We start from the raw sequence: 26,503 nt of genomic DNA, 5'->3' as shown, positions 1-26,503 counted from the left end.
GGTCCAGGCATTGTATCGGCACTGGAATACCAAGATGACAGCTAAGCCCACAAGTAACTGAAAGAGAAATACAAACCAGTAAAACTGCTGAGTTGTGGGACTGCTGTGAAGTCAGGTCACTAGGGTACACTGCAGAAGAGATGGTAAACTTGGTCTTCATGGTCAAGTGACCATGGCAGAGGAAGGCATTCTGGAAAGAAGGAATAACTGGCCAAATTCTAAATGACTCTAATGTCATGTTATGAAATCTGGATTATATCCTATATGGGATAAGGAATCACTGAGAATTTTAAGGTAAGGGACTGACAATATCACATGTGTTTTAAAAAGAACCATGGCAGCAGGTAGAGCCCTAGACTTAATTGAAAAGCTACAGTATAATCTTGGCATCAGTTTTTTTTGTTTAGTAGACTTAGTAAAAGGTCTATTAGAGACTGGTTAAATAAATTTCAATATATCCATACAACGGTACACCATTCATTAAAAATTGCTGTAGACAGGAATTTACCGACACTAAATGATGTTGATAGCACACTGAATAAAGAACACTGAAAAATTTCAACAACATGACCCCATTTTGGTAAAAAATACAAATTCATGTAAGAAAAAAAAGTAAATGATATTCACTGAGTAGAGTGATTATGAAAATTTAAAAAAGTATATTTTCTTCTGTGTTTGAGATTTTGAAAAGAATGAACACATATTCTTATTTCAAAAAAGTTTATCAGTTTGTTACAAATGAAAGGATAGACACGAAAATGTTAACTGGGTGGTACTACTCACTGATTTTTAATTTTCTTTGTATTTTTAATTTTCCTGAATTTTGCTATGGACATACATTTTTCAAGAATTATAAATTCTGGGCGCCTGGGTGGCTCAGTGGGTTAAGCTGCTGCCTTCAGCTCAGGTCATGATCTCAGGGTCCTGGGATCAAGTCCCGCATCGGGCTCTCTGCTCAGCAGGGAGCCTGCTTCCTCCTCTCTCTCTGCCTTCCTCTCTGCCTACTTGTGATCTCTCTCTGTCGAATAAATAAATAAAATCTTTAAAAAAAAAAAAAAAAAAAAAAAAAAAAAGAATTATAAATTCTGGGGTGCCTGGGTGGTTCAGTGGGTTAAGCCTCTGCCTTCAGCTCAGATCATGATTGCAGAGTCCTGGGATCAAGCCCTGCATAGAGCTCTCTACTCAGCAGGGACCCTGCTCCCCCCACCTCTCTCTGCCTGCCTCTGTCTACTTGTGATCTGTCAAATAAATAAATAAATAGATATTAAAAAAAAAAAAAAAAAGAATTATAAATTCCTGGACATCTGGGTGGCTCAGTCAGTTAAGCCTCTGCTTTCAGCTTGGGTCATGATCCCAGGATCCTGGGATCGAGTCCCACATCAGGCTCCTTGCTCAGCAGGGAACCTGCTTCTCCTTCTCCTGCTCCCCCTGCTTGTGCTCATGCTGTCAAATAAACAAACAAAATCTTAAAAAAAAAAAAAAAAGATAAATCCCTAACACGTATCTATTCCCTTCTTCAAGGAACATATTAGCAACCTTAGAGAAGAAAAAGGACACCTAAAATGGGATCTCTTACCAGGTCTTTCAATAAAACTTGAGTAAATTATCTTTTCAGTGTTCACACCACTAGATTTTCAAATTGTACTAAGTCTTCAATCTGCAACAAACTGTCAAAACTACCCCCCAAAATCCTGCCTCTTTGAAAACAGGTCCTTCCATTTACTGAGTCCTGAATATCTGCGATAGACACTAACCTAAATATTTATATACATATTAAATGAAATCCTTACAAAACTCATTTAAGATTTAAAACACACACACACACACACACCCCTGAAGCTTTTATCAGTACTTAAACCTGCACTTTTCTTGAAAATCTGTGGCTTTCTTTCTCTATGATCCTATCCACCAGTCACATCACCTGTCCTGATATTGCTGATCTGACATGCGTATGCTACTGACCTAAAAATTTACTAGTTTATATTTTAAAACTCCATCAGACCAGTAAGATAAGACCTTGTCCCCTTACCTCTTAACCCTTCTCTCCAGCAGCATATGGAGTGGGTAAGAAATGGAAAACAGGAGGAAAAAGACCAAATGGCACACTGGTGTAGGTTTTCAAATTTGGGTCAAGCCTGTGCTAGATATTGTTAGGGGGAGAGAAAGAGAGGTGTGTTGGACTGGACATGAGACTCCAGTTTTACTGAGATGGGGGGAAAATAAACCAAATAAATCTGTTTGAGTTTTCTAACCCCCAGTAAAAACATTGTTCCAATGAACTGTTCATTTTGGTGAAAACTGCCCTTTAACACCAACAGAACACAAACTGTATTTTTAGAAAAGCAGCAAGGTGACTTTCAGGAACAACTTCAATGAATGACTTCCATATTTAACCTCAAAATGTCTGCCTTTTTGTTAGTTTCCACAGATTATTAAAGCATCTTCCAATACATAAGGAAATGTAGTGTCTGAAATTTTATCTAAGATTAATACAATGAAAATTAGAAATTCATTAGCTCTTTCAAACATCTTTTCTTTCTACCTTTAAAAGATTTTTGTCATGGGGCCGCTGGGTGGCTTAGTCAGTTAAGTATCTGCCTTGACTCAAGTCAAGGTCCTGGGATGGAGCCCCATCTAACTCCTGGCTCAGCAGGCAGCCTGCTTCTTCCTCTCCCTCTGCTCAACCCTGCCGCTTGTGCTCTCCCTTGCTTACTCTCAAAAGAAAACAAACAAACAAACAAACAAACAAAAACAACCCAAAAAACTAAGATTTGGGTTACAGTTTTTGTTTGTCTATAGACCTAGGCTCTCTGAAAAGGGTATTTCCACTCTCTCAAGACCACAATTCCTGATGGCAACTCATCATTTCCGTAGAAGCTGCTTCACTGAGCCAATTCATACCCCCTGTCCTACCAGAATTGCAGGGATAGGCAGACCAACTCTTCCCCCCAAACTTTATACCATTTTTTCCTTTATCTATATATATTTTCTTCCTTTATATTTTTGTTAGGACCTCCACTGTATTACTGAATATTAATGATGAAAGTGGACCTCCTTGCCTTAGCCAAAGCAGTTTTTTTTTTTTTTTTAAGATTTTATTTATTTATTTGTCAGAGTGAGCACAGGCAGACAGAGTGGCAGGCAGAGGCAGACGGAGAAGCAGGCTCCCACTGAGCAAGGAGCCCAATATAGGACTCGATCCCAGGACGCCGGGATTATGACCTGAGCCAAAGGCAGCAGCTCAACCAACTGAGCCACCCAGGTGTCCTGTCCAAAGCAGTTCTTTTTCATGATTAAGGCTTTCTTTAAAAAAAAATGAAGCTTTTACTTTTAGAATAGTTTTAGATTTATGGAAAAGGCCCAGATGTAGTAGAGTGTTACTTTATATAAAGCACTCAGTTTCTCCCACTGTTAACAAATTACACTAATATGGCAGTACATTTGTCATATTTAACCAACACTGACACATCACTAATAAGTAAACTCCATAGTTTATTTTTATTTCATTGATTTTTCCTAATGCCTTTTTTCTGCCCCAAAATCCCATTCAGGATACCATACCTCGTTTTCTTTTTTTTTTTTTTTTTTAAAAGATTTTATTTATTTATTTGACAGAGAGAAATCACAAGTAGATGGAGAGGCAGGCAGAGAGAGAGAGAGGGAAGCAGGCCCCTGCTGAGCAGAGAGCCCGATGTGGGACTCGATCCCAGGACCCTGAGATCATGACCTGAGCTGAAGGCAGCGGCCCAACCCACTGAGCCACCCAGGCGCCCCATACCTCGTTTTCGTCACTATGTCTCCTTAGCCTCTTTTGGCCTATGACAATTTCTTAGACTTTCCTTGCTTTTAGTGATCTTGATAATTTAGAGGAGTTTTGGTCAGATATACGGGGAATACTGGTCAGAATGTCCCTCACTTTGAGTTTGTCTCATGGTCAGAATGGAGTTTTAGAGAAGATTACCACTTAGGTAAAGGGCATCCTTGTCATAACAGATCAAGGGTACATGCTATCAATATGACTTATCACTGAAGATGTTAACCTTGATCCCCTGGCTGAGATGGTTTGCCTGGTTTCTCCAGGCAGTACTGCTCCACTGTCCTTCCACACTGTGTTCTCTAGATGCAAGTCACTAAGCACCTTCCACTTTAACTCTTGTGCATCCCAAAGTTGAAAGGCTTTCTTTGTACATTTATGGAGTAAATGTGTATGCAGTCCAAGAGGAAGAACAAGCAGAATTCTTGGTGCAAAAGAAACACAATCAGAAAGTCTAACAGAGGGGCACCTGCGTGGCTCAGCTGGTTAAGTGACTGCTTTCGGTTCAGGTCATGATCCTGGAGTCCCAGGATCAAGTCCTGCATGGGGCTCCCTGCTCTGCAGGGAGTCTGCTTCTCCCTCTGATCCTCCCCACCTCTCATGCTCTCTCTCAAATAAATAAAATTAAAAAAAAAAAAAAAAAAAAAAAGAATCTGTGTCATTCAAATACTTGTGACCAATTTCTTACTTACACAGTCCATTTTATTTATTTCTGTTAGGCTTTCTTTTTTTTTTTTTTTTTTTTAAAGATTTTATTTATTTATTTGAGAGAGACAGAGATAGCAACAGAAAGCACGAGAGGGGAGGAGAGAGATAAGCAGGTTTCCTACTGAGCAGGAAGCTTGAAGCTGCTCAATCCTAGGCCGCCTGGGATCATGAACTGAGCCAACCACCCACTGCTCAACTGACTGAGCCACCCAGGAGCCCCTCAATAACCCAACTTCTAAAACACTACATGTACTTTTGGAAATGTCTTAACCTTTTCCAAATAATGTTCAAGATCAATGCACTGAATCAAAACTTCAGATTTTGTTAGGAGTAAAACAAAGATTAGGGGCACCTGGGTGGCTCAGTGGGTTAAGCCTCTGCCTTCGGCTCAGGTCATGATCTCAGGGTCCTGGGATCGAGATCTGCATTGGGCTCTCTGCTCGGCAGGGAGCCTGCTTCCTCCTCTCTCTCTCTCTGCTTGCCTCTCTGCCTACTTGTGATCTCTGCCAAATAAAGAAATAAATCTTAAAAAAAAAAAAAAAAAAAAAGAGTAGGATGCTCAACCAAATGTTGAGGTGCCTCAACCCAGACACCCAACAATTTAAAAAAAAGGAGTAAAAAAAATTAAAATTAAAAAAAAAAAACACAACATATTCAATTCTTTTTTTAAAAGATTTATTTATTTGAGAGAGAGAGAGAGAGATCATAAGTAGGCAGAAAAGCAGGCAGAGGAATGGGGGAAGCAGGTTCCCTGCTGAGCAGAGAGCCTGATGTGGGGCTCGATCTCAGGACCCTGAGATCATGACCTGAGCCGAAGGCAAAGGCTTAACCCACTGAACTACCCAGGCGTCCCTAAACTTACTAATTCTGACACATCAGACTAGCCTACCACTGAGTATTGGAAATGGAGTCTCTTCATAACATTCCAAAACTTGGCATTCAAGTGGTTATGAAAAGAAACTTCTGTGGATTAAAGCCATTAGTGAAAAATACCATGAGTCCAGAGGTAAAGAGAGTAATAAAAGAAACCAATCTTAAACACAAGATATATTTATTACAGATATAGTTTTATGGGCTTACATAAATACTCTCATGGATATGTCAATTTCCACAGGGGTTAAGTTTTTGCAAAACTCGTATTCTAATTTTCAAAAACCAAACATTCTTAACCTGTGCTCCATGAACAATTTCATAGTAGTCCATGAACGATGGACCTTGTGAAAGCCTATGCAATACTTTGCTTATATGCATGTTCTTCTGGGTATAGAATTTCTCCATTCATTCCATATTTACTGAATACCTGTAATTTTAGTAGCTGAACAAAAATAACTAGTTGCTCATTCAAAGATATCTGAGAGCCTGGTCCTGCTCAGACATTAGAAATAGAGCAGTGAATAAAACAGCAAAAACCCCTGCTCTGGTGGATCTTGTATCTAATGTGGAAGACAGACAATAAAGTAAATCAGATTATATACCATATATATGTAAACAGAAGAATATGACAGATGGTAAGAAAAATAAAGCAGAGGAGGCCTATAAGGTATTTTTTTGTGTGCAATTTACATAAGGTAGTCAAAGACTTAAGAAAGGTGAGGGAGAGAAAAGCTGTGAGGAGGATATATGGGGAAGAACATTCTAAGCAGAGAGAACAGCAAGTAAGACTCTGAGGTAGAGGAGTATTCCTGAAGTGGAAAAGAGCAAGGGAGCCAGTATATAAAGCTGGGTGAGTAAGAGGGAGGTTGAGGCCAGATATCATAAGGCTTCAACAGCCCTCTAAGGACTGTGGCACTGACTGTGATGTGATCGAAAGCTACTGGAGCATTTGCCTATAAGTGACATGATCGGACTTATTTTTTCGCAGGTTTACACCAGCTGTTGTACGGAAAGCAGACTGAAAAGAGGCAAGAACAGTTAGGAAGAAGCACAATAATCCAGGAGAGCCAGGATAGCAGCCTGGGCCAGGGTGATAACAATGAAGGTGGAGAAAAATCGTTAGACGCTAGATAGATTCTGAAGGTAGAATCGGTAGGATTTGCTGATACTGTGTGAAGGGAAGAGAGGAGTCAAGGGTGACTTCAAGATTTCTGATTTGGGCAAAAGATGGATGACGAATGGCCACTTATTGAGATGCAGAAGACTTTGAGAACAGATTTATACAAGGAAAGATCAGGAGTTCAGGTCTAGACACAGTAAGTTTGAGATGTCCATCAGACATGAAGACTGAAGATAAAGATTTACAAGTCACCACTTTACAGATGGTATTTCAAACCACAAGATGGATATCATAAATGAGATCAGTGCAAAGAGAAAAGTTCTGAGAATTGAGTCCTGGAGTACTACACATGTTACAAGTAGAGACAAGAAAAGAATTAGCAATATGAAAGACCAATATTATGAAAATCCACAGTGTCAGAAAGATTAGTGGTTGCCAAGGAATGGAGAGTGATTGCCACAGGTATAGAGTTTCTTTTGGGAGGGATGAAAATGTTCTGGAACTAGACAACGGCAATCGTGGCACAACCTTGTATATATACAAAAAGCCACTTTATAACGTGGCTGGTGCTTTTTAGGTTATGTGAACTCTATCTTAAATTTAAAAAAAGAAGAAAAACTAGCAAAGGATACAGGAGCAGCCAATGAGCATATGTGGTGTCATGGAAGACCAAAGATAAAGGTATTTCAATGAGGAAGCAAGTGATCAATTTTACCAAAAGCTGCTGATAGGGCACTTAGGATGCGGTCTGAGAGCCGTCGGATTTAACAATGTGGAAAATAACTAGTGAAGGTGACAAGAGAAGATTCTGTAGACAAGTGGAGCAAAAAGGCAGCTGGCTTAGGAAGCACGGGACCAGAAATCAAAATTTTAACTTCAACCAGAAACTGAAGTAAAGAGGGTGACTGGATGATTTTTAGCACATGTTGTTTCAAATGTTAAAGACAGGCAGTGAGTATCATTTAAAAGAGAACTGAATTGGGCCCTCAATCCCTTAGTTTTATCCTACCTTCAATGTTAGAGCAACAAACCTTTAGACATGTAACTTAATCTCTCTGAGCCTGATTCCTCATCTGTAAAATGAGGCTTATATCACTGCATATGTCACAGATTAACATAACATAAGGCTTTCTCCTATTAAATACAGCCTCTAGTGATCTGTTTTGTTTGCCTATCTTCCAAAAAGCTTTACTGTATGCTCAAACATTTATTAAGTTAATGTACGGGCAAAACTTAAACCATAAAGCAGTACACAAATAAAAGTAAGACATAAAAACCAAATATTTTACTTCCTATATAAAATGAAGACACTTTTTCTCACTGCTGAAATGCCTTCAGGTAACAAGACAAAAGGGGATCCGTATCGGTTTTGCTTAAAAAATGTTCCCCAAAGGGGCGCCTGGGTGGCTCAGTGGGTTAAAGCCTCTGCTTTCGGCTCAGGTCATGGTCCCAGGGTCCTGGGATCGAGCCCCGCATCGGGCTCTCTGCTCAGTGGGGAGCCTGCTTCCTCCTCTCTCTCTGCCTGTCTCTCTGCCTGCTTGTGATCTCTGTCTATCAAATAAATAAATAAAAAAAATCTTAAAAAAAAAAAAAATGTTCCCCAAATACCCTTAAATACATCCCAAGGGCAAGTAGCCAATGAGGAACGTGTCAGAAAGATCACACTTCTCCTGGTCATGACAACGTGGTTACAGGGAGAAATAAAACAGCTGGAGAAAACAGGGAAGTATATTTCTTTGAAATTTAAAAAAAATGAGAGGGCTACCTATTGACAATTATACCATACTCCTTCCTAACAAAATAAAAACACAAATCCTATTTGAAGGGATTCTGTCTGAGAAATTGCAGCATCACAGAGTAACATGTCTTATATACATACGTCATGGAAATGCAGCAGAAGACTTCAACAAGCCAAACTGATTATAGCTAAAATTACCTAGCATACACAATTTTTCAAAACATCTTTAGCATACCCAATGACCAAAAATAATTCTAGAGTTAACAGCTGTTATGAGTGAACTGAATAAAAGGTTAAACCAGTTTCCTGGGCAATTTCTGAATGAGATAATTATAGGAACATAAGGCCAACTTGGTAATTTTTATCTGAAAAGTTTTATTATAAAATTTATATATTTTTCACAAGTTTATACAGTTTAGGAGGTACTTATAAATTCATCATTAACAATAAAGTCAAACACAAACTATAAGCTAAGTACATACAATATGCATAGTTATTCATTTATTTGGAGCCTTTATAATTCCACTTGGAATTACAAAAACCATAAATTCCAGGATTACTACTAAAGAGAAGTGCTTTTCTACACAACAAACAATCTCAAACAAAACTGGAAACTTTAACTTTCCCTAAACTTCAGTGACATGTCACCAATTCCTTCACTACCAAACTTCATTGACAAGCACTTGAAACATGAACAGGAATCGACCTTCCCCCACCAAAACAAAACAGTGAGTCCTGTATTAGGACAAATATGTAATTTCCTTGCCATAGAACAAAATAAAAGCAATGATATTTATTTTATTTTGTTTTCAGACCATCTCTAAAATCATAAAAATTAAAAACATGATACACTTACCAGCAATTTAATGAACAATCCTCTAGAGATTTCAATTTAGGGTTAAGGTACACCTGTCAAATGTATGAGACTGGTTTGTTTCATCAGAGTGGTTAAATTATTTGTGAATGTGACTGTAAGAGGAAAAAAGCTTTAAAAGAAACCTTTTATTCCTGGCAAATAAAAACTCACCCAACTCAACAGGCAAATGTAAACCATATCGACATGACCATTCTTGCTGTCTTCTGTACTCTTGCCTCCAGTGACAGTAGGTTTATAGTGCATCAGAACTAAACTTATGGTCAGAATACCGCAAACAATACTTAAGCATGTATTTTTTAAAGCTATTAAATAATCTCTACACCCCACGTAGTGCTTGAATTCACCACCCTGAGATCAAGAGTCATGTGCTTTTTCGACTGAGCCAGCCAGGCGCTTCAATACTTAAGCATGTTGGTGTCATGTCAAGCTATCTACAAAACGCTATGGCTGTCTTCCACTTCCCTTCTAACAGACAAGGTGAATGAAAGGGGTGGTAGCTTTATGACATTAATATGAAAGGTCAAAACCTGAAACAGATTCACTTTTATTTATTTATTTTTAAAGATTTTATTATTTGAGAGAGAGAATGAGAGAGAGAGCAAGAGAAGGGGAGGGTCAGAGGGAGAAGCAGACTCCCTGTGGAGCAGAGAGACTGATGCAGGACTCCATCCCAGGACTCCAGGATCATGACCTGAGCCGAAGGCAGTAGCCTAACCAACTAAGCCACCCAGGCACCCAAAACAGATTCAGTTTTAAAAAGAAGTCCTATCAAATCTTACTTCATCTCAGATCTTACATCATCATGAAGATTATGATTTCTTGCTTATAATTCAATCGCTATTTTGTATGTATGTGCAAACAGTTTGCAACCTGCAAACAGATGTATCAAATATTAGTTATTTTTACTTAGTAAGAGTTCAGATTCTAGGGCACAAAGTAAATTTGCCTAGGTCATATTGCAGAGACTCATAATATGCACAATTATTAGGACAGAATTAGGCTTGAAATTTTGTGCCTCTGAAGCTCAAATCACCAATGTTATACTGCCACTGAAAATCTGACATGAATAAAATACAGCTAATGTCAGTGCTGAACAAGTAGATGTCTAAGGGTTAAGACGGAAAATGCAAATTACATACTCATATTTGATTGACATGATAGGACAAATGTGAAATGGTGCCATAAAAACTACATAGAACAACTAAATTTCATGAGTAAGGAAAATAAGTATTTAAAACAAAAACCTTTTTTCTTAAAATTGTCCAAGCTGTTCTAGCTTTGAGTTAATTTCCATGAATAGAAAAAAGAAATGCAGCTTTATTCTGGCACCATGATTTTCACAGCAATAATAAAGAACAGTCTCTGGCAAGTTACAGAATTTCGAATGCTATAAAGATTCAACTTTAGGGGGACCTGGGTGGCTCAGTGGGTTAAGCCTCTGCCTTTAGCTCAGGTCATAGTCTCAGGGACCTGGGATCAAGCCCTGCATCGGGCTCTCTGCTCAGCAGGGAGCCTGCTTCCTCCTCTCTCTCTGCCTGACTCTCTGCCTCCTTGTGATCTCTGCCAAATAAATAAATAAAATCTAAAAAAAAAAAAAAAGATTCAACTTTAAAGTCCACACAACAGACATGTACCTATACATGACGTCTAATAAAGGCAATTCTCCTCCTGAAAAGTACACCAAATATTTAAATCTTTTACCTTAATCTCCATTTTTCTGCCTTTGAGATCTTTTTTATATTCTTCTAAGGTAGAAATCTGGAAAGCCAATTCTGGACCTTAACTTCCTTAAGCATATTACAATGCTCCTGTGCCAGTACCTGAGGCACTAGACCAGAGTGTGCCACATAACCTATGACCTTTAGTAGGAACTAGTATTTCTAAAAGCTTTACTGGACAGGTTAATCAAGACAAAGCTTTTCCTTCAGGACATCAAGCAACCACTTCTTTTACTTTTTCAAAGTCTCTAAAACCAAGAGGAGCTTGGTGAAAGAATGTGAAGGTGAAGGTCGAATCAACACTAGCAGATTTTTTAAACAATCAAGTAGATTCTCAAATATCCATTTTAAATAGGTTAAACTGTGGAGTGACAAATTTCAACTTATCTTCATAGTGCAGAAGCCTAGGACATTTTCTGAGGTATGGAGAAAATATTCTGCAGGGAAGAAGAGCTTCTCCAATGAATGGCAACTACACACTGCAGGATCTTAAGCTAAAGTTTTCAAGTAGTGACAAGTGAGGCCCACCAAAACTGTATTAATGCTTTGTAAATAATATTAATACACATCTGCAATAGGTAAGAATTTAAGACATAGTATCCATTTTGCAGGTGAACCAAAAACTTATAATCAGGAAGAATCAAAAGCTGTGTACCAAAGGGCCAACAACCAAACGGTAAGCAACGACAAGTGATTAAATCCAAAACACCAAGTTGCTAAGTTATAGGGAAGCTGCTGTTCATCTGGACCTTTGCCCAGAGAACATGAAAATTTGGAGGAGAAACGCTGGTGGTTTAAAGGGAACAAGAGTTCTAAATTTGCTGCCTCATTCCTTTATCTGGGCAGCTAATCTTGACCTTGCAGAAGCTTCCTTTGATACTGTTTCTACTGAAATGGCCAAAACCACAGTGGAAAATCCAGCAGGGTACCAAAGCTTCTTTGTAGAAATCCACTGTTCAAAAACACCTAGAGAATAAGGGGTGCCTGCCTGGTTCAGTTGGTGGAGCATCCAACTCTTGATCTTGGGGTTGTGAGTCTGAGCCCCACCTTGGATATGATTACTTAAAAAAACAAACAAAAAACAAAACAAAACCCAAACACTTAGAGAATGTATTTAAAGCAAAGATCAGAAATTCTACATTCCTTACATCAACCTAAGATTCTGGCAAAGGAGACAGTGAAGTATTTTAAAATCCCTCAAAATCCTTTAAGGTAACTAAATACAAGGCAGAATTATCTGTACTCTCCCAGGCTCATGGCCCACTTTGACAAAAAGGTTTTTTTCTTTTCTTCAAAGATTGAGTTCCTTTAAGAACCACCACCTGCTCATGGTGCATATTTCTCCCCCCTCAAGAAGGCATCTGCACTGCAGATCTCTGCACGAGGGGAGTTGGGGCCTGCCAGCACCAGCAGGCTAACGCGTTTACAATGGAAACTAAAAGCGGCCTGCAGCTTCGCTCCTAGTCTTTCACACGGATAGGAGAATGGGGTTCAACCAGCTCCTGCTTTGTCTAATTTTCCCCCCCTCCCCCCTCTCTGCGCTAAACACCCCCTTTTGTTACACTGCGATCAATAACAGCCCAGAGAGAGCATGAAATCAAAATGTGTTGATGGCGTGGCATGACTCTATTATCTTCGGGAATATAAGCAACTGATTGCTTGTCCCCACCCCCACGCCGCGCCAGTGAAGAGCAGGCTGTGTTGCAGATGCAGCCACGGATCCATCTTGGACCATCAGCTGCTCCCTCCCAAATCTTCCCTGAGCTATTCTCATCACGCCTCCTCTTACCTCGTAGCCTCAGAAAAGCGGACATTTAGAGTCTAGCCACAAAAAAAAAAAAAAAAAAAAAAAAAAACACAACAAAACAAAAAAACCAGTATAAGCAGATAAAAAAGTATAGAAAACGGCTACAATGTTTCCATCAAACTTCCTATCCTCCCCACGGAAAACGAAAAAAAAATTTTTTTGTAAGACTACCATGAATTTCCGATTATGTCAACATCTGTCTGTAAACCTGCAATGCAACCCTTTCACCATCATCCCTTCAAAATCGTAGCTGGTGCTTTCTCCCACAACCAACCTGCCCCAATCCTCTCAATCTCTCTAATCCTCCACTAAATCACCCCTGTTCAGCGGACGGCTCCCCCGGACTGGTGTTTTTCCCCACCTGCCCTGCCTCGGTTTTAACGCCCACTCCCTAGAATATCTCCCCGCCCCCAACCTGTTTGTCTCACACCCCGTTATTTCCTCACCGCCTGCACCACCTTACGCTCCCCTCCCCCTCAGCCCATTTTCCAGACGCTCGTTCCCGGGGGCTGAAGCCTCCAGCAGGCGAGGGTGATTTACCTTCCCCGACCCCAAAAACAACCCCTTCGAGGGCGGGGTTCCCCCGGCGCGCCTCACCCGCACAGGAGGAGCCGCAGCTCTTCGCCCCCAGGGCGGGGCAGGATCCAGGGCTCCCGCCACCGGGCGCCGAGGGTTCGGCCCCGGAGGACGACGAGGAGACGGACGGGGATTGAGTGGCCGCCGACGGCTCCGCCATGGCTGCGCGAGCAAGGGCAGGAAAGGGATGAAGAGAGATGCGGGGCGGGAGAGAGGGAGGGGAAAGAAAATAACCAAGCAGCTGGCTCTCAGAAGTCCCTTCGCTCCTGCTGCTCCGAGGACAGACTCCAACAGACTGACTGACTCAGCCGAGCGCAGCGAGAGGGCGGGAGCGCGAGCGCGCAGGCGCACAAAGGGCTCTCGGGCGGGCGGCGGTCGCGCCTAGGCGCCCAGCGACGCAGGGCGCAAGCGCAAGAACTGTCCCTCCGCGCTCCTGCGGGGAAGGAGGGGCAAAACTGGCCTCACGCTGCGTCCGCGCGAGAGGCCGGGCTGGGCCGCGCCCCTCCGGGAACTAGACGCAAGGGGCGTGGCCAAGTGCCAAGTTCCGCCCACCACTGCGGCCAAAGTGGGAGGGGGCCCTGCAGGTTAGTGTCTATTTACACGTCTTTTGTGAATGTTTTAGGGTCGGCGGATTATGTGTTTTAACGATATTAGTTTCTTTTGCTTCCACTACCTGGAGTATGTCTTTCCCATAAATTCCAGAGCAGATGTCTATTGTCTGTTGCGTTTCTGCCTGTGACGCCAATGAAAAGTGAAAACCATAATGTGGATAGGCCCACTCTGCAGGGTGCCTTGTGCATTTTTCTGGGTGTGTCGTAATATCACCCTGAGGCAGAGATGGCACTGTTTCCTATTTGGTAGGTGGAGCAAGATGCTATACAGAATGAAAAACTATTACTCATTCCAGTCACATTGCAATGCAGCCGCAGAACCTGCTTCATATTCTTAGGTTGTTTCTATTCCCAGAGAGGGGTCCATCTTGGGTCTTAAGGTTGTCCTTTCCTCCAAATAGGCTATCAGGTAAAGAAGATATATTTTGAAGGAAAAAATAGCTGAGCCACTGAGAAAAAGAAGAGCCAAGAGATCACATCCTGGCTGCAGTTATGGAGGACGGTAAATGAGGTATTAAAATTTGAGAATATGGCACAAAATACACATAATTGAATTTTATTTAGGGCCTAGATGGAGTCCTAACAGGGAATTTAGTTGAACCAGATATCTAGCTTATACTGAATTTTGTTCATTTTGTTTTTGTTTTTGTTTTTGGTTGGAGTGTGAAATAGGAAGTCTTCTCTATACACCTGGTTAAAATATCTGAATATGCATAATTCTTTTAGAAAGGGGAGCATAAACTGGAAATGACCACAATCAAAACTATAAGCCTTATTATTGCTAAAGCAGCAATCAATCAATGACCTGAAGGGCAAATCCAAGATTGGCAGACATGTAGAGATGCAGTGAAGGGGGAGGTGGTGAGCCAGGCAGCAACCCAGAGAAAAAGCGATCTGACCAGTGGAAATCTTCTAGAACAGGAAGTGGATGACATCTGCCCTTGACAGTTTTTAAGATCAGATAAAGCTCAGATAGGAAAAAAACTAGCCATCACAGGGCTCTGAAGAAAAAAAAAAAAAGGCACAGAAGATCTTTCCCAAAATAACTTCGTGGCAAATATCTTACTCTGACACTTAACAGCATCCATTGACAACGCAGCAATCTGTCCTTTGGATGACAAAGGGAAATACAAACCAATCTGATAACCAAGCTAGTTATCTAGCCATTCTAATAAATGCAAAAGCTTAAAAAACGTATGTTATTAGGAGCTGGATAAGGAAATTAACAGTGCTGCTCCCTAGCCCTGACAGCAATTGCTAGGATCTCAAGACCCTCCTCGGAAAGGAAACCTGTTTTCATGGTAACTAGAAGCAAAGAAAAGAGCTAAAAATCAAGACACTGATGTTGTCTTGGTGGTCCTTTCATACTCAAGATTTTTTACATCAGAGGCCTTGTGTAGGTCCAATTCCTGAAGCTACCTTTCCTTCCTGCTCCCTCTTGCTATACCAGTAAACTTCCCTGAGACTGACTCTTGCTTGAGATGTTATTTGTATGTATGGTTTGTTCCACAAATGTTTACTGGTCACATGCTGAGTGAATGACACTCTGCTGGGAAATTTGGAGGAATCCAAAAAATGTTTGTCCTGTCTTCAATAAGCTTACAAGCTAGTTGGGGCTTAGAACATACTCACATAAAAATAAAAATTATAACAACCAAAACAACCCCCAGCAACACAAAGCTATGTTGTTGTTTTAGATGGCAAGTGAATTGTATGAATTTAAAGGGAGAGGGAATCACTATGGAGTTGTAGTGGCTTGGGGAGGTTTTATGAAGGAGCACGAAGTCAGATGGGAGTTTGGAATGTTAGGAGGTCACTATAGGCAGAGGAGAATGGTATGAAGCAAATGCCAGGGGCTGCTTTTTTGCAAGTGTACAATAAGACCTTCTGGGCAGACCAGTCACAGAAGAGCACCCCTTTCTCCCAGCCCAACCCATGATGCACTTCAATCAATGCTGGCTTGTTTAGCAGAACTTGGCCTAGATTTGATCCCCTCTTGCCCCTCCCCTCCATGGGCTGCCTTAGACCTACACATAGACTGCACAGCCATCTGTGGTGGCTGGAGGATCTGCAGCATGACCCCGTGTAAGGTGTTTGGGGTGTGGTTAGCCCAGGTTGGCTAGAGCCAAGGGCTAACAAGAGGGAGAGAAAATGGGGAAGATGCCTTGGGGCCACAGTGTGGAAAAGCAGTAATAGAGCACTAAGGAACTGAGGCTTCCTTTTTTTTTTTTTTTTTTTTCTTTTTGGTGCAAAAAGGTGATTTTATTAAAGCACGGGGACAGGACCCATGGGCAGAAGGAGCTGCTGCTTGAGGCTTCCTTTTTTTTTTTTTTTCTTTAAAGATTTTATTTGACAGAGAGAGAGATCACAAGTAGGCAGAGAGAGAGAGAGAGAGAAGCAGGCTCCCTGCCGAGCAGAGAGCCCGATGTGGGACTCAATCCCAGGACCCCGAGATCATGACCTGAGCTGAAGACAGCGGCTTAATCCACCGAGCTACCCAGGTCCCCCTTGAGGCTTCCTTTTAAGGCTAATGGGGATTCAGTGAATGTTTACAGGTAGGGAAGGGCTCAGATGGGATTTTTATTTTTTACTTATTTATTTATTTTTTTTCAGATGGGATTTTTAAAGTGCTCACTGGAGCATAGCAACTTCTCAGTTCTGTGGAGCAATTTCTACTCACAGATGAGTGTATATATACCTTGAAGTTTTCTTCTGTTATTAACCCCTCTCCAGCTCCTAGTCTCCCCCTCTGCACACACATAGGTAAGTACTGTTAGGAGCTTTTTGTGGCAAATGCAAAGGTGAATATAACAAATCTTTATCCTCATTCACTCTTTCTTAAAAATTTTTAAAAAGATTTTATTTATTTGAGAGAGAACAAGAGAGAGAAGCAGACTCTGTTGAGCAGGGACACCAGCCCACCTCCCTCATACGTGTCTCAATCCCAGGACCCTGGGATCATGACTTGAGCCAAAGGCAGACATTTAACCAACTGAGCCACCCAGGTGCCCCCTCATTTACTCTTTTTAACAGAAATGATAGCATGCTATACATAGTTAGATATGTTGCTTCCTTTCCTTAATAGTAAATTCTAGTGATCTTTTCTAGTATCCTTTTAAAGAGGCAGAGAGACACGCTGTTAACAAGAACAATAATGAAGGAGCTCATAGGTCTTGGAGTCTTAGTGTGTTACCTCCATGTTGAGGGCCTGATATTCCAACTTTATAACAGTCTGTGAGTTTGGATTGACTATTTTTTTCTTTTCTTTCTTTCTTTTTTGTTTTTCAGAGAGAGGCAGGGGAGAGGCAAAGGGAGAGGGAGAGAATCTTGAGCAGGCTCCATGCCCAGTGCGGAGCCTGACCTGACTCAGGACTTAGTCTCACGGACCCCAAGACTCCAGGTGCCCAGCTGGGCATCATTTAAATATTTGTATATTAAATATTTAATATATTTCTGTTCCGTGTATAGAATGAGCTATTTACTTGGTGTCATAGTTTATAAAAAGAAAATAGTCGGGCTGCCTGGGTGGCTCAGTCAGTTAAGCATCTGACTCTTTTTTTTTTTTTTAAGATTTCATTTTTTCATTTATCAGAGAGAGAGCGAGTGAGCGTGAGCACAAGCAGGGGGAGTGGCAGGGAGAGGGAGAAGCAGGCTTTCTGCTGAGTGGGTAACCTGATGCTGGGCTTGATCCCAGGACCCCAAGATCATGACCTCAGCCGAAGGCAGATGCTTAACTGACTGAGCCACCCAGGAGCCCCAAGCATCTGACTCTTGATTTAGGCTCAGGTCATGATCCCAGGGTTCTGGGATCTCAGGGTCCCCACGTGGAGCTCTCCGCTTAGCAGGGAGGCTGAGGATTCTCTCCCCACTTCCTCTACCCCTCCTCCCTAAAATAATCTTTTTTTTATTTTTTTAAATGATGCCCAGGGATGTCAGTAGTCCAATCTGTCCCTTCTGAGGCCTCAGACTGTTGCTTAAACATGGATCCTACATGTAGGCGATAGGAGAAAAGGCTGAACTAAGGCCCTGCACAGTCCCAGTGAGTTATTATTTACTTGGCTGTTTACCCCACAAGACTGAGTCTCTGGAGGACAGGAGTATGTCTTATGTATATATCAGCAATACTGCCTAGCACTATGCCTGGCACATAACAATTTTGGAAAGCTATTTTTGGAAAGCTTTGGGACCTGAGTCATGGTGGATGTCACTGCAGAAAACAATTTTGTTATTTCTGTGCTTCATAAATACTTGATTGTTTTGGATACTTATGACTTTGTTTTGGCTTTCCAGAATGAAATATGATTACCAGTTTTTGAGCACTAACTATACATCAGTCATAATTGCCAAATACTTACATCTCATTTAACCCACAACAACTCAAATCATTTGGCAATAGGTAATAAGTTCAAAGAGTTTAAATAAATCACCCAACTTTGCACAGCTAGTAAGTATTGAAGCCAAAATGCAAAGCCCAGGTGAGTCTGACCCTGAATACTGTGGTCTTAACCACTCAAACATGTCTGCATTGTCACCTGCTTCTGGAAAACCACAAGGAAAGCTTAGGCTCTGATCATAATACATGATGACTCAATCCAGAGTAAGATGGCTGAGGACAGGCTGTAATCAGTAACATCAATATTTAGCATTTTGAATGTCCACTGTTTTGATGACCCTGGTTATTTGAGAAAGAAACAACACTAACAATAAAATGTAGTTCTCGTTTACAGGAGTAGCTTTCTAAGCTGTGACTAATCCTAAAATCTATCCATAATTTGGACTGTGTTCTTTTTTTTTATTTTATTTTTTTTTTTATTTTTTTTTTATTTTTTTTTTTTAAAGATTTTATTTATTTATTTGACAGAGAGATCACAATCAGGCAGAGAGGCAGGCAGAGAGAGAGAGAGGAGGAAGCAGGCTTCTCACTGAGCAGAGAGCCCAATGTGGGGCTCGATCCCAGGACCCCGGGATCATGACCCGAGCCAAAGGCAGAGGCTTTAACCCACTGAGCCACCCAGGCACCCCTTTTTTTTTTTTTTTTTTAAAGATTTTATTTATTGGACTGTGTTCTAAATCCCAAAAACTTCTACAAGGTATGGGGAAGGCTGATGTGCTCACACTGACTTGGATGAAATTAATTGAGACAGATTTGTGTCTGCCCATGTTTGCTGGTGACCTCCTAACAGGATGGATTTCAGTGGATCTCTATTTGGAGCCCTTAAAATAGAGCAGGGTATTTTGTTCGAAAGCAAAAGTTAGGGGCGTATATTAAGGGAGCAATAAAAGTGAGTGAGCAGTGTTAAATGTTCCATATCCCCTCTTTACTCATCCGTTCAATAAATATTAGTTTCTATTATTTGCTTGGCATTGTATGAAGCACTGTGGATATAGCAGTAAAGAAAGTAAACGGACAAAATTCCTCTTCTAGTGGGAAGAGAAACATAAAGATTATGTTTTACTTAAAACATAAGTCTGGGGTATCTGGGGTGGCTCTGTCAGTTAAGTGTCTGCCTTCAGCTCAGATAATGATCCTAGGGTCCTGGGATCAAGCACTGCATCACTGGGCGGTTGGGGGGGGGGGTCCTTTCTCAGTGGGGAGTCTGCTTTTCCTTTTGCCCCTCAGAGCACGCCCACTCGTGCTCTCTCCCTCAAATAAATAAAAATAAAACACAAGTCAGATGGTAAGAAGTCTAACGAAGTTGGACAGGGAAGGGTACTGGAGAATTCTGGGATATGTGTGCAGTTTTAAATTCTTACACTGTGTGTTGCAATTGTGACAAGACATTGGCCTTTAGCCCCTCTCTCTTCCTGAGCATGCCACATAATGGCCTGGACTTGTGTCATATCCTGTAGGTCCTGCCTTCTGCACAAGTAGTGTGAAACCCCAATAACCACTACTGGCTAGTTTCTTGCCGGCCTGAGTGGGCTAGATCTAATCGGAGACTCTTAAATCTCTAGCCTAGAGGCGGGTATTCAAGTAATCTCAAGTTTGGGGGAAAATAGGAAGGCAGAGTGAAAGAAATCAAAATAGGATTTTAGATAAGATTAGGCAGAATTATCTCTCACTCTTCACCTCTGTCCTAATCACTTGGGAAGTAGGAAGAAACAAACAAAAAAAAACAGCTCAAAGGCTTGGCAGGGCGGGAAGGTAACTGGAAGGAGGTTCTGGGTAGATTATAGTATTAGTTAAGGCAGAGGCAGGCACCTTTCTGGCTCAGTCAGAGGAGCATGCGGCTCTTGATTTCTTAGTGGTGAATTCAAGCCGCAGGTCTGGTGTACAGATTACTTAAAAAAAACAAACAAGCAAGCAAAAATTTAAAAAGTTAGAGGCAGAAGAAATTATAATAATTTGTCTAATGAATGAGGATATGGTGATGCCAAGAGGGGGTGGTAATGGGATGGCTGTTTTAGCCTCCCGTAAGATCCACCAGCTACTAATCTCCGATAACCGCCCCTACCCCAGCAAACCCAAACAAGATTCTTACATTTTCAACTTACATTTACAACTTACATTTTCTTAATCACATGTGACGTGTGAATAAAATCATTTTCGGAGAACCTTGTTTTTATGGACCTAACACACAGTTTAAGTAGGGTGTGCTTGCAAAAGTACCTCTAAAGCAAGCCCCTGTAAACCTGACGTTTACAAAACATGGCCATGGCTTAGGCTGGATAGAGCCTGTGGAAGGAGTTTTACTGGAAGTTTTAGCTGATGGTCCATCACCAGGCTTGGCCAGGCATGCGATTATGGGGTGAAACTGACGATGATGATGATGAAGTCACGTCCTCCTCTCCTTGTGAAGTCAAAATCGTTATTAAAAAAAGAAAACAAAAACCAGTGACGCTCACGTCATCCAGGTTTAAGGCCTCCTTTTGGTCCTTTAGTCCTTAAACACCGAACCGTCAAACGCGGCAGGTGGGGGTTGCGGCCGGTCATCCCAAGTCCTCCGCCCCCCGGGCGGGTCTCAACGCTAAGATCTCGGCGGGGTGGGCGGGCGATCCCCGGCCTGAGCCGACCCGCCCCTCCCCTCCCCTCCCCGGATGGCCTGCTGGGAGTTGTAGTTCAGTCGTCGAACAGACGCGCCAAGCCCCTTCCCTTTCTTCCGCTTCCTCCCCGCCCCAGATGAGTGCGCAGAATAGGGACCCGCAGGCGGGGCACCCAGAGAGCGTGGAACTACAATTCCCAACGGACCATCGCACCCAAGGCGCACTCCCAGGTAGCCCGCGGCCCGCTCGCGCGCTCCAGCGTACGCGTCGGGCGGTGGCGGGATTTGACCGGGTGCACCTCCCCTTCTCGCCCCCGCCTTCCCGTTCCGGCAAGCCCACTGCCGGTCGCGGGGAGCGCGGTCCGTCGGGCCTCGTAGACCCGCCCTGTGTTCGTTCCCTCGAAGCTCTGCGTGCCCCTCCTTCTGCCCAGTTTCTTCTGGAGTCCAGGCCCCGCCCGTTTCCCGCCTCCTGGGCCCGGTCGTTCCCGACTCAGCCCGCCCCTCTCTGCGCCCCTGCTGCTTCTGCTGAAGGCGGAGGCTCCATGTTGTCCCCTCAGCGAGCGGTAGCGGCTGCCTCGGGAGGAGCAGGTGAGGCGCCCAGTTGTCCCCGGGCCCGCTCCGTGGCCCCTCCGCCGCGCTCCCGACTCCTTCCGAGGGGAACGCCCGCCCGCACCGCCGCCCGTTCCTTGTCCCGGGGCTGGGACCCCGTGCCCCTCGCCGGGGTACTCTCGGCCCGCGAATTCGGGGCCGGGGGCTGCTAGCGAGGCCCGGCCGGCGGGGCGCGGGCGGCGCTTCCTTCGGCCCCCGGTGGGAGCGGCAGCCGTCGGAGGTCGGGCCGGGCGCTTGGGCCCAGCGCTAGGGGGAGGCCCGCGGTGCTCTAGGGCCGGGGGACTGGCGGGCGGCGCCCCGCAGTTGCGGCACCGCCCTGGCGGAGCCGCGCGCTCCGGGGCTGCGGCTCCCTCCCGCCTGGCGCTCCGCAGGCTCGCGGGCCCGCAACCGGGGTCCCGGTCCCAGCGGAAAGGCAGATGCTTTACTTTGTCTTTGACAAAGCGCTTGACAGCTCCGAAGTGTCTTGGAGTTGGAAGCTTTATTTTTATCCTAACGACCTCGAGGCGCTGGCAAGCATTAGGAAAGTTGATTTTAAACCCGCACTTCTTTCCATAAACGAAATAAAAGAATGTGGCCTTAATGGCTTTTTAGGAAGTTCTTTTAGTACGTTCGGGATCGTACGTTGTTCTCTTGCTTTCCTGAAGACAGAAAGAATAGTAAAAGAAAAACCAAGTGGAAAGTCATCAAAGATTGAGGGATACTTCACCTGTCATTTTACCTGGCTTTATTCTTGCTTAATGTGTGTGCTATTGAAATCGCCAGAAGTTTCACTTGCGAAATCTAAAAGCAATGAAAACACTAAAGAATCTTAATAAATCTCAGCCCTCAAAGTTGAATACGAAGCTGGGTGGAATGATTTGTGAAAGGGAGAAAAGAACTAACGGACGAAAAACGCAGTTTCACATTTTGTCTTGCTTTTGGAGAAGCGAAACCTACGTGGTTTTAAATCCATGTCAGGATTCAGTAGTGCAGTGAACTGAAATTCAAATTAGTGCTTTTCCCCCCCACTTTCCATAGAAACTAGCTTGAAGTCTAGAAATCCCTGTTTCTGTTTTACCACCTGTAAAGGAAAGGCGTGGATGAAAAGGAGTTCTATGTAATGAGGAATTAACAGGACAGCACGTTGTTTTATTAGCTATCGTTTACTCTCTCATTGGAGTAACCGTGAAATTAGGAAAAATGACAACAAGATAGATACCTATACCAGCATACTTTCTGTAGCTTTCACTCAATAGAAGTTGTTTAGAATAGGGTTTGTTAACTTGGTGTTCTGTGGTGGAGCTCGTGTGTTTTTCATTTTTATGATTTCTAAATCTTAGAATAAAGGATAAATGCACACTAATTTAAAATGAGATAATAGAGAATTATAAAAAGCAGTAAATTAATATAAAATTCTCTCTACCTCCCCCAATCCCCAGTGCTAGGTCACTTAACAGTTTGGCTCCATATTAAGATTCCAGTGAAATAGGGAACCCCAGGTTGTGTGAACTTGTTGGGAACTAGAATTTGCCTATAAGGCATACCTGTTAAAGTTTCTATGGCCTTGTGAACTGAGAAATTGTTCGAATAACACAGCTGCATTTTAAAGTTAATCTAAATTTTAAAACATTTTTGCAAGTTGTCTTTGAGGTTTTGGGAGTATATTCTTTTTTTTTTTTTTAAGATTTTTATTTATTCATTTGACAGAGATCACAAGTAGGCAGAGAGGCAGGCAGTGAGAGAGGAAGGGAAGCAGGCTCGCTGCTGAGCAGAGAGCCTGGGACCCTGAGATCATGACCTGAGCCGAAGGCAGAGGCTTAACCTACTGAGCCACCCAGGCGCCCCTGGGAGTATATTCTTTAAAAAACATCAAAGGGGGGAAAATGAGGGGAAAGCTTTAATTAAAAGAAAAAAACCTTTAGTTGGGCTTTTGGATCTGCATTCTGCTGCATGATTAGAATAACCTGCGGTATTTTAAACCTGACAGTGCATGGGACCCACAGATTGTGATTTAATTCATTGTGTGGCCAGGCAACGTTAAAAAAAGAACTTTGAGTAATTCTAATTTGCATACTAATAGAGAATAAAATTTCCCTATAGGTGGTTGCTTACATTTCAATTGATTTGTTTACTTAATAGGAAGTTTGATTTATAATATCAGTGTATTGAGAAGTTGATGCTCTTTGGAAATTTGTAAAGGATGCTTTTTATTAGTATGTATATCGAGAGAACTTGTTGATGTATTTATGAACTTGTGGATTTAATATGCTAAAGCATATTAAAAGTTAGAAAATAGCCTTTGCTGGTATAGTCAGTGGAAAAAAAATAAGATTAACTTTTTATGTCTTGAAATCATAAGGAATCCAAGTCAAATATTGACAATTAAGAAAACCTTATTCATCTGGAACACAAAACCCTCAGGTAACCAAATGAATTTTGGTGATTTTTTTTTTTTTTAAGTTTTTATTTATTTGAGATAGAGACAGAGGGAGCCTGGACAGGCACGCTTGTGCACACAAGCAGTGGGGAGGGGCAGAAGGAGAAGGAGAAGCAGTCTCCCTGGTGAGCTGGGAGCCATTTCAGGGCTGGATCCCAGGACCCTGGGATCAGGACCTGATCCAAAGGCAGATGCTTAACCAACTGAGCCACCCAGGCACCCTGATTTTGGTGATTTTTTATTTTTAGGGAAGTGTCAAATGAGATGAATATTGAACTCAGTCTACTAAAAAAATAATTTTTTTCTATAGCATAGCCTGGCATCATTTTTAGATTTAACCTAGTCTCTGCATTTCTGAATCTTAAGTACTGTATAGTCATAATTGGTCTTTATAAATCCATAAACCACTACAAAATTGACAAAATGTGGTTTTGTTCAGCATTCTGTGCTCAAGTATAAAGATTTGTTGTAACACATGCATTGAGAATAAGTTTCCTCTTAAACCCTTTAATTGATTCCAGTGTAAATTTTCTCCATATTCTCTTCTGTTGGGTATAGGTAGTTTTTTCATTGAAACAGCTTTACAAATGTACATCTATCGGGGCGCCTGGGTGGCTCAGTGGGTTATGCTGCTGCCTTTGGCTCAGGTCATGATCTCAGGGTCCTGGGATCGAGTCCCACTTCGGGCTCTCTGCTCAGCACCTGCTTCCTTCTCTCTCTCTCTCTCTCTGCCTACCTCTTTGCCTACTTGTGATCTCTCTCTGTCAAATAAATAAATAAAATCTTTTTTTAAAAAAATGTACATGTATCTACCAGCATACTTAGTGCCTTAAGACAAAATAGACTGTATAAAAGCACTCCCAGGGCGCCTGGGTGGCTCAGTGGGTTAAGCCGCTGCCTTCGGCTCAGGTCATGATCCTAGGGTCCTGGGATGGAGCCCCGCATTGGGCTTTCTGCTCAGCAGGGAGCCTGCCTCCTCCCCTCTCTCTGCCTGCCTCTCTGCCTGCTTGTCATCTCTCTCTGTCAAATTAAAAAAAAAAAAAAAAAAGCACTCCCAACCATCAGCAAAATGGAACCACACCCAGCAGTTTGAGTTGGCTGAGGGTTTACCATCATACATGATGATACGTTCTCTCTGGCCTTGCCTGAGTTAGGGACTTTAAAGACTGCCATCGAGAACAAGGCATGAAATAGTGTGCTTCTGGTTTTGGGTGTGTTCCTCTTGCCCTTTAGTAAATGTGTTTCAAAAGGAAAGTGGAAAACTCAGGTCATAACTTTGCCCTGAGTCATACACTCTACTCAGTGAAATGTTTCTGAAACTGTAGTTAATCTGCTCTTTGGAACTCTGAATAGTAAAGATGAGCACTGGGGCCGGCTTTGCCGTAGTGGTTCTTCACCTGGGGGGATTTTGCAGCTATGGGACATCTAGCAATATCTGCAGACATTTTTGGGTCTGAGAACCAGGGGTAGCACTACTGGTATCTAGTGGGTAGAGGCCAGAGTTGCTGCCAAATATCCTACAATTAACAGACTAGCTCCCCATAACGAAGAGTTACCCAGCCCAAGATAGCAGTAGTGCTGAGCTTGAGGAACCTGGTGTGCATTGTTGAATTGATTAACTTAATTCTGTATGAATTTTCTGAAAAAGCAGTTGTACTTGCTTACAGTTAACTAGTTTCCTTGAGTTTATCACTGTTCAGATGGTCTTTTCAAATATTTGAGGGGAATTTAAACTTTTTTCCCTATAATGTTTTTTAATAGAACTTATTTCTTAGAATGTATATATATACATATATATACACATATATATATATTTTAATATTTAATTTATTTATTTGACAGACAGAGATCAGAAGTAGGCAGAGAGGCAGGCAGAGAGAGAGAGGGACACAGGCTCCCTGCCCAGCAGAGAGCCCGATGTGGGGCTCGATCCCAGGACTCTGGGATCATGACCCGAGCCGAAGGCAGAGGCTCAACCCACTGGGCCACCCAGGCGCCCCCAGAATGTATGTTTTCCATAGGACTGGAAAGGCTGATGATGATTCAGTAGTCTCAGTGACTTTTATTTAGCCTCTGCAGCTACTTTTGCATTTTTAAAATGACTTTTTTTTTTTTAAGGTTTTGTTTATTTATTTGGCACAGAGAGAGAGAGATCACAAGTAGGCAGAGAGGCAGGCAGAGAGAGAGGAGGAAGCAGGCTCCCCGCTGAGCAGAGAGTCTGATGCGGGGCTCGATCCCAGGACCCTGACACCATGACGTGAGCCAAAGGCAGAGGCTTTAACCCATTGAGCCACCCAGGCGCCCCATGACTTATTTTTTTAAGATTTTATTCATTTATTTGAGTGAAGGAGGTGACATAAGTGGGAGGAGCAGAGGGAGAGAGAATCTTAAGCAGACTCCACATCTAGTGCAGAGCCTGACGTGGGGCTTGATCCCGGCACCCTGAGATTGTGACCTGAGCCAAAACAAGAGATGGATGCTCAACAGACTGCACCACCCAGGTGCCCCTAAAAGACTTTTTATTTTTATTTATTCATTTTTTAAAAAGATTTTATTTATTTAACAGAGAGAGAGATCACAAGAAGGCAGAGAGGCAGGCAGAGAGAGAGGAGGAAGCAGGCTCCCCGCCGAGCAGAGAGCCCAGTGCAGGGCT

The 26,503-nt window shown here is 42.5% G+C and overlaps 2 protein-coding genes and 1 long non-coding RNA gene across 5 annotated transcripts in view; 2 read left to right on the top strand and 1 right to left on the bottom strand.

Annotated features, from left to right (window-relative positions):
- The window catches only part of RTN3 (reticulon 3), a 68,268-nt gene extending 54,711 nt beyond the window's left edge, over window positions 1-13,557 (bottom strand). Inside the window, exon 1 of one of the 2 annotated variants that reach the window (XM_059145280.1) lies at window positions 13,253-13,557. In XM_059145280.1, the coding sequence (XP_059001263.1) occupies window positions 13,253-13,391 (139 nt within the window). In that variant the 5' untranslated portion in view covers window positions 13,392-13,557. The remainder of the gene's footprint in view (window positions 1-13,252) is intronic. The other variant, XM_059145289.1, reaches the window with a different exon arrangement.
- A 142-nt stretch (window positions 13,558-13,699) lies between these two features.
- LOC131814408 (uncharacterized) lies at window positions 13,700-15,311 on the top strand. Its single transcript, XR_009347294.1, has 2 exons — window positions 13,700-13,815; window positions 14,244-15,311. It is a non-coding gene; the product is annotated as an uncharacterized LOC131814408 (long non-coding RNA).
- Window positions 15,312-20,777: 5,466 nt separating this feature from the next.
- Window positions 20,778-26,503, top strand: part of ATL3 (atlastin GTPase 3) — a 51,859-nt gene continuing 46,133 nt past the window's right edge. The window contains exon 1 of one of the 2 annotated variants that reach the window (XM_059145215.1): window positions 20,778-21,056. In XM_059145215.1, coding sequence (XP_059001198.1) covers window positions 20,963-21,056 — 94 coding nt within the window. In that variant the 5' untranslated portion in view covers window positions 20,778-20,962. Of the gene's footprint in view, window positions 21,057-21,103; window positions 21,414-26,503 lie in introns of those variants that run through there. The other variant, XM_059145226.1, reaches the window with a different exon arrangement.

This window comes from Mustela lutreola, chromosome 1 (genome assembly GCF_030435805.1).
Source record: "Mustela lutreola isolate mMusLut2 chromosome 1, mMusLut2.pri, whole genome shotgun sequence".
Lineage (NCBI taxonomy): Eukaryota > Metazoa > Chordata > Mammalia > Carnivora > Mustelidae > Mustela > Mustela lutreola.
The sequence above is the reverse complement of the archived record's forward strand: the minus strand, read 5'-3'. Positions and strand labels throughout refer to the sequence as shown.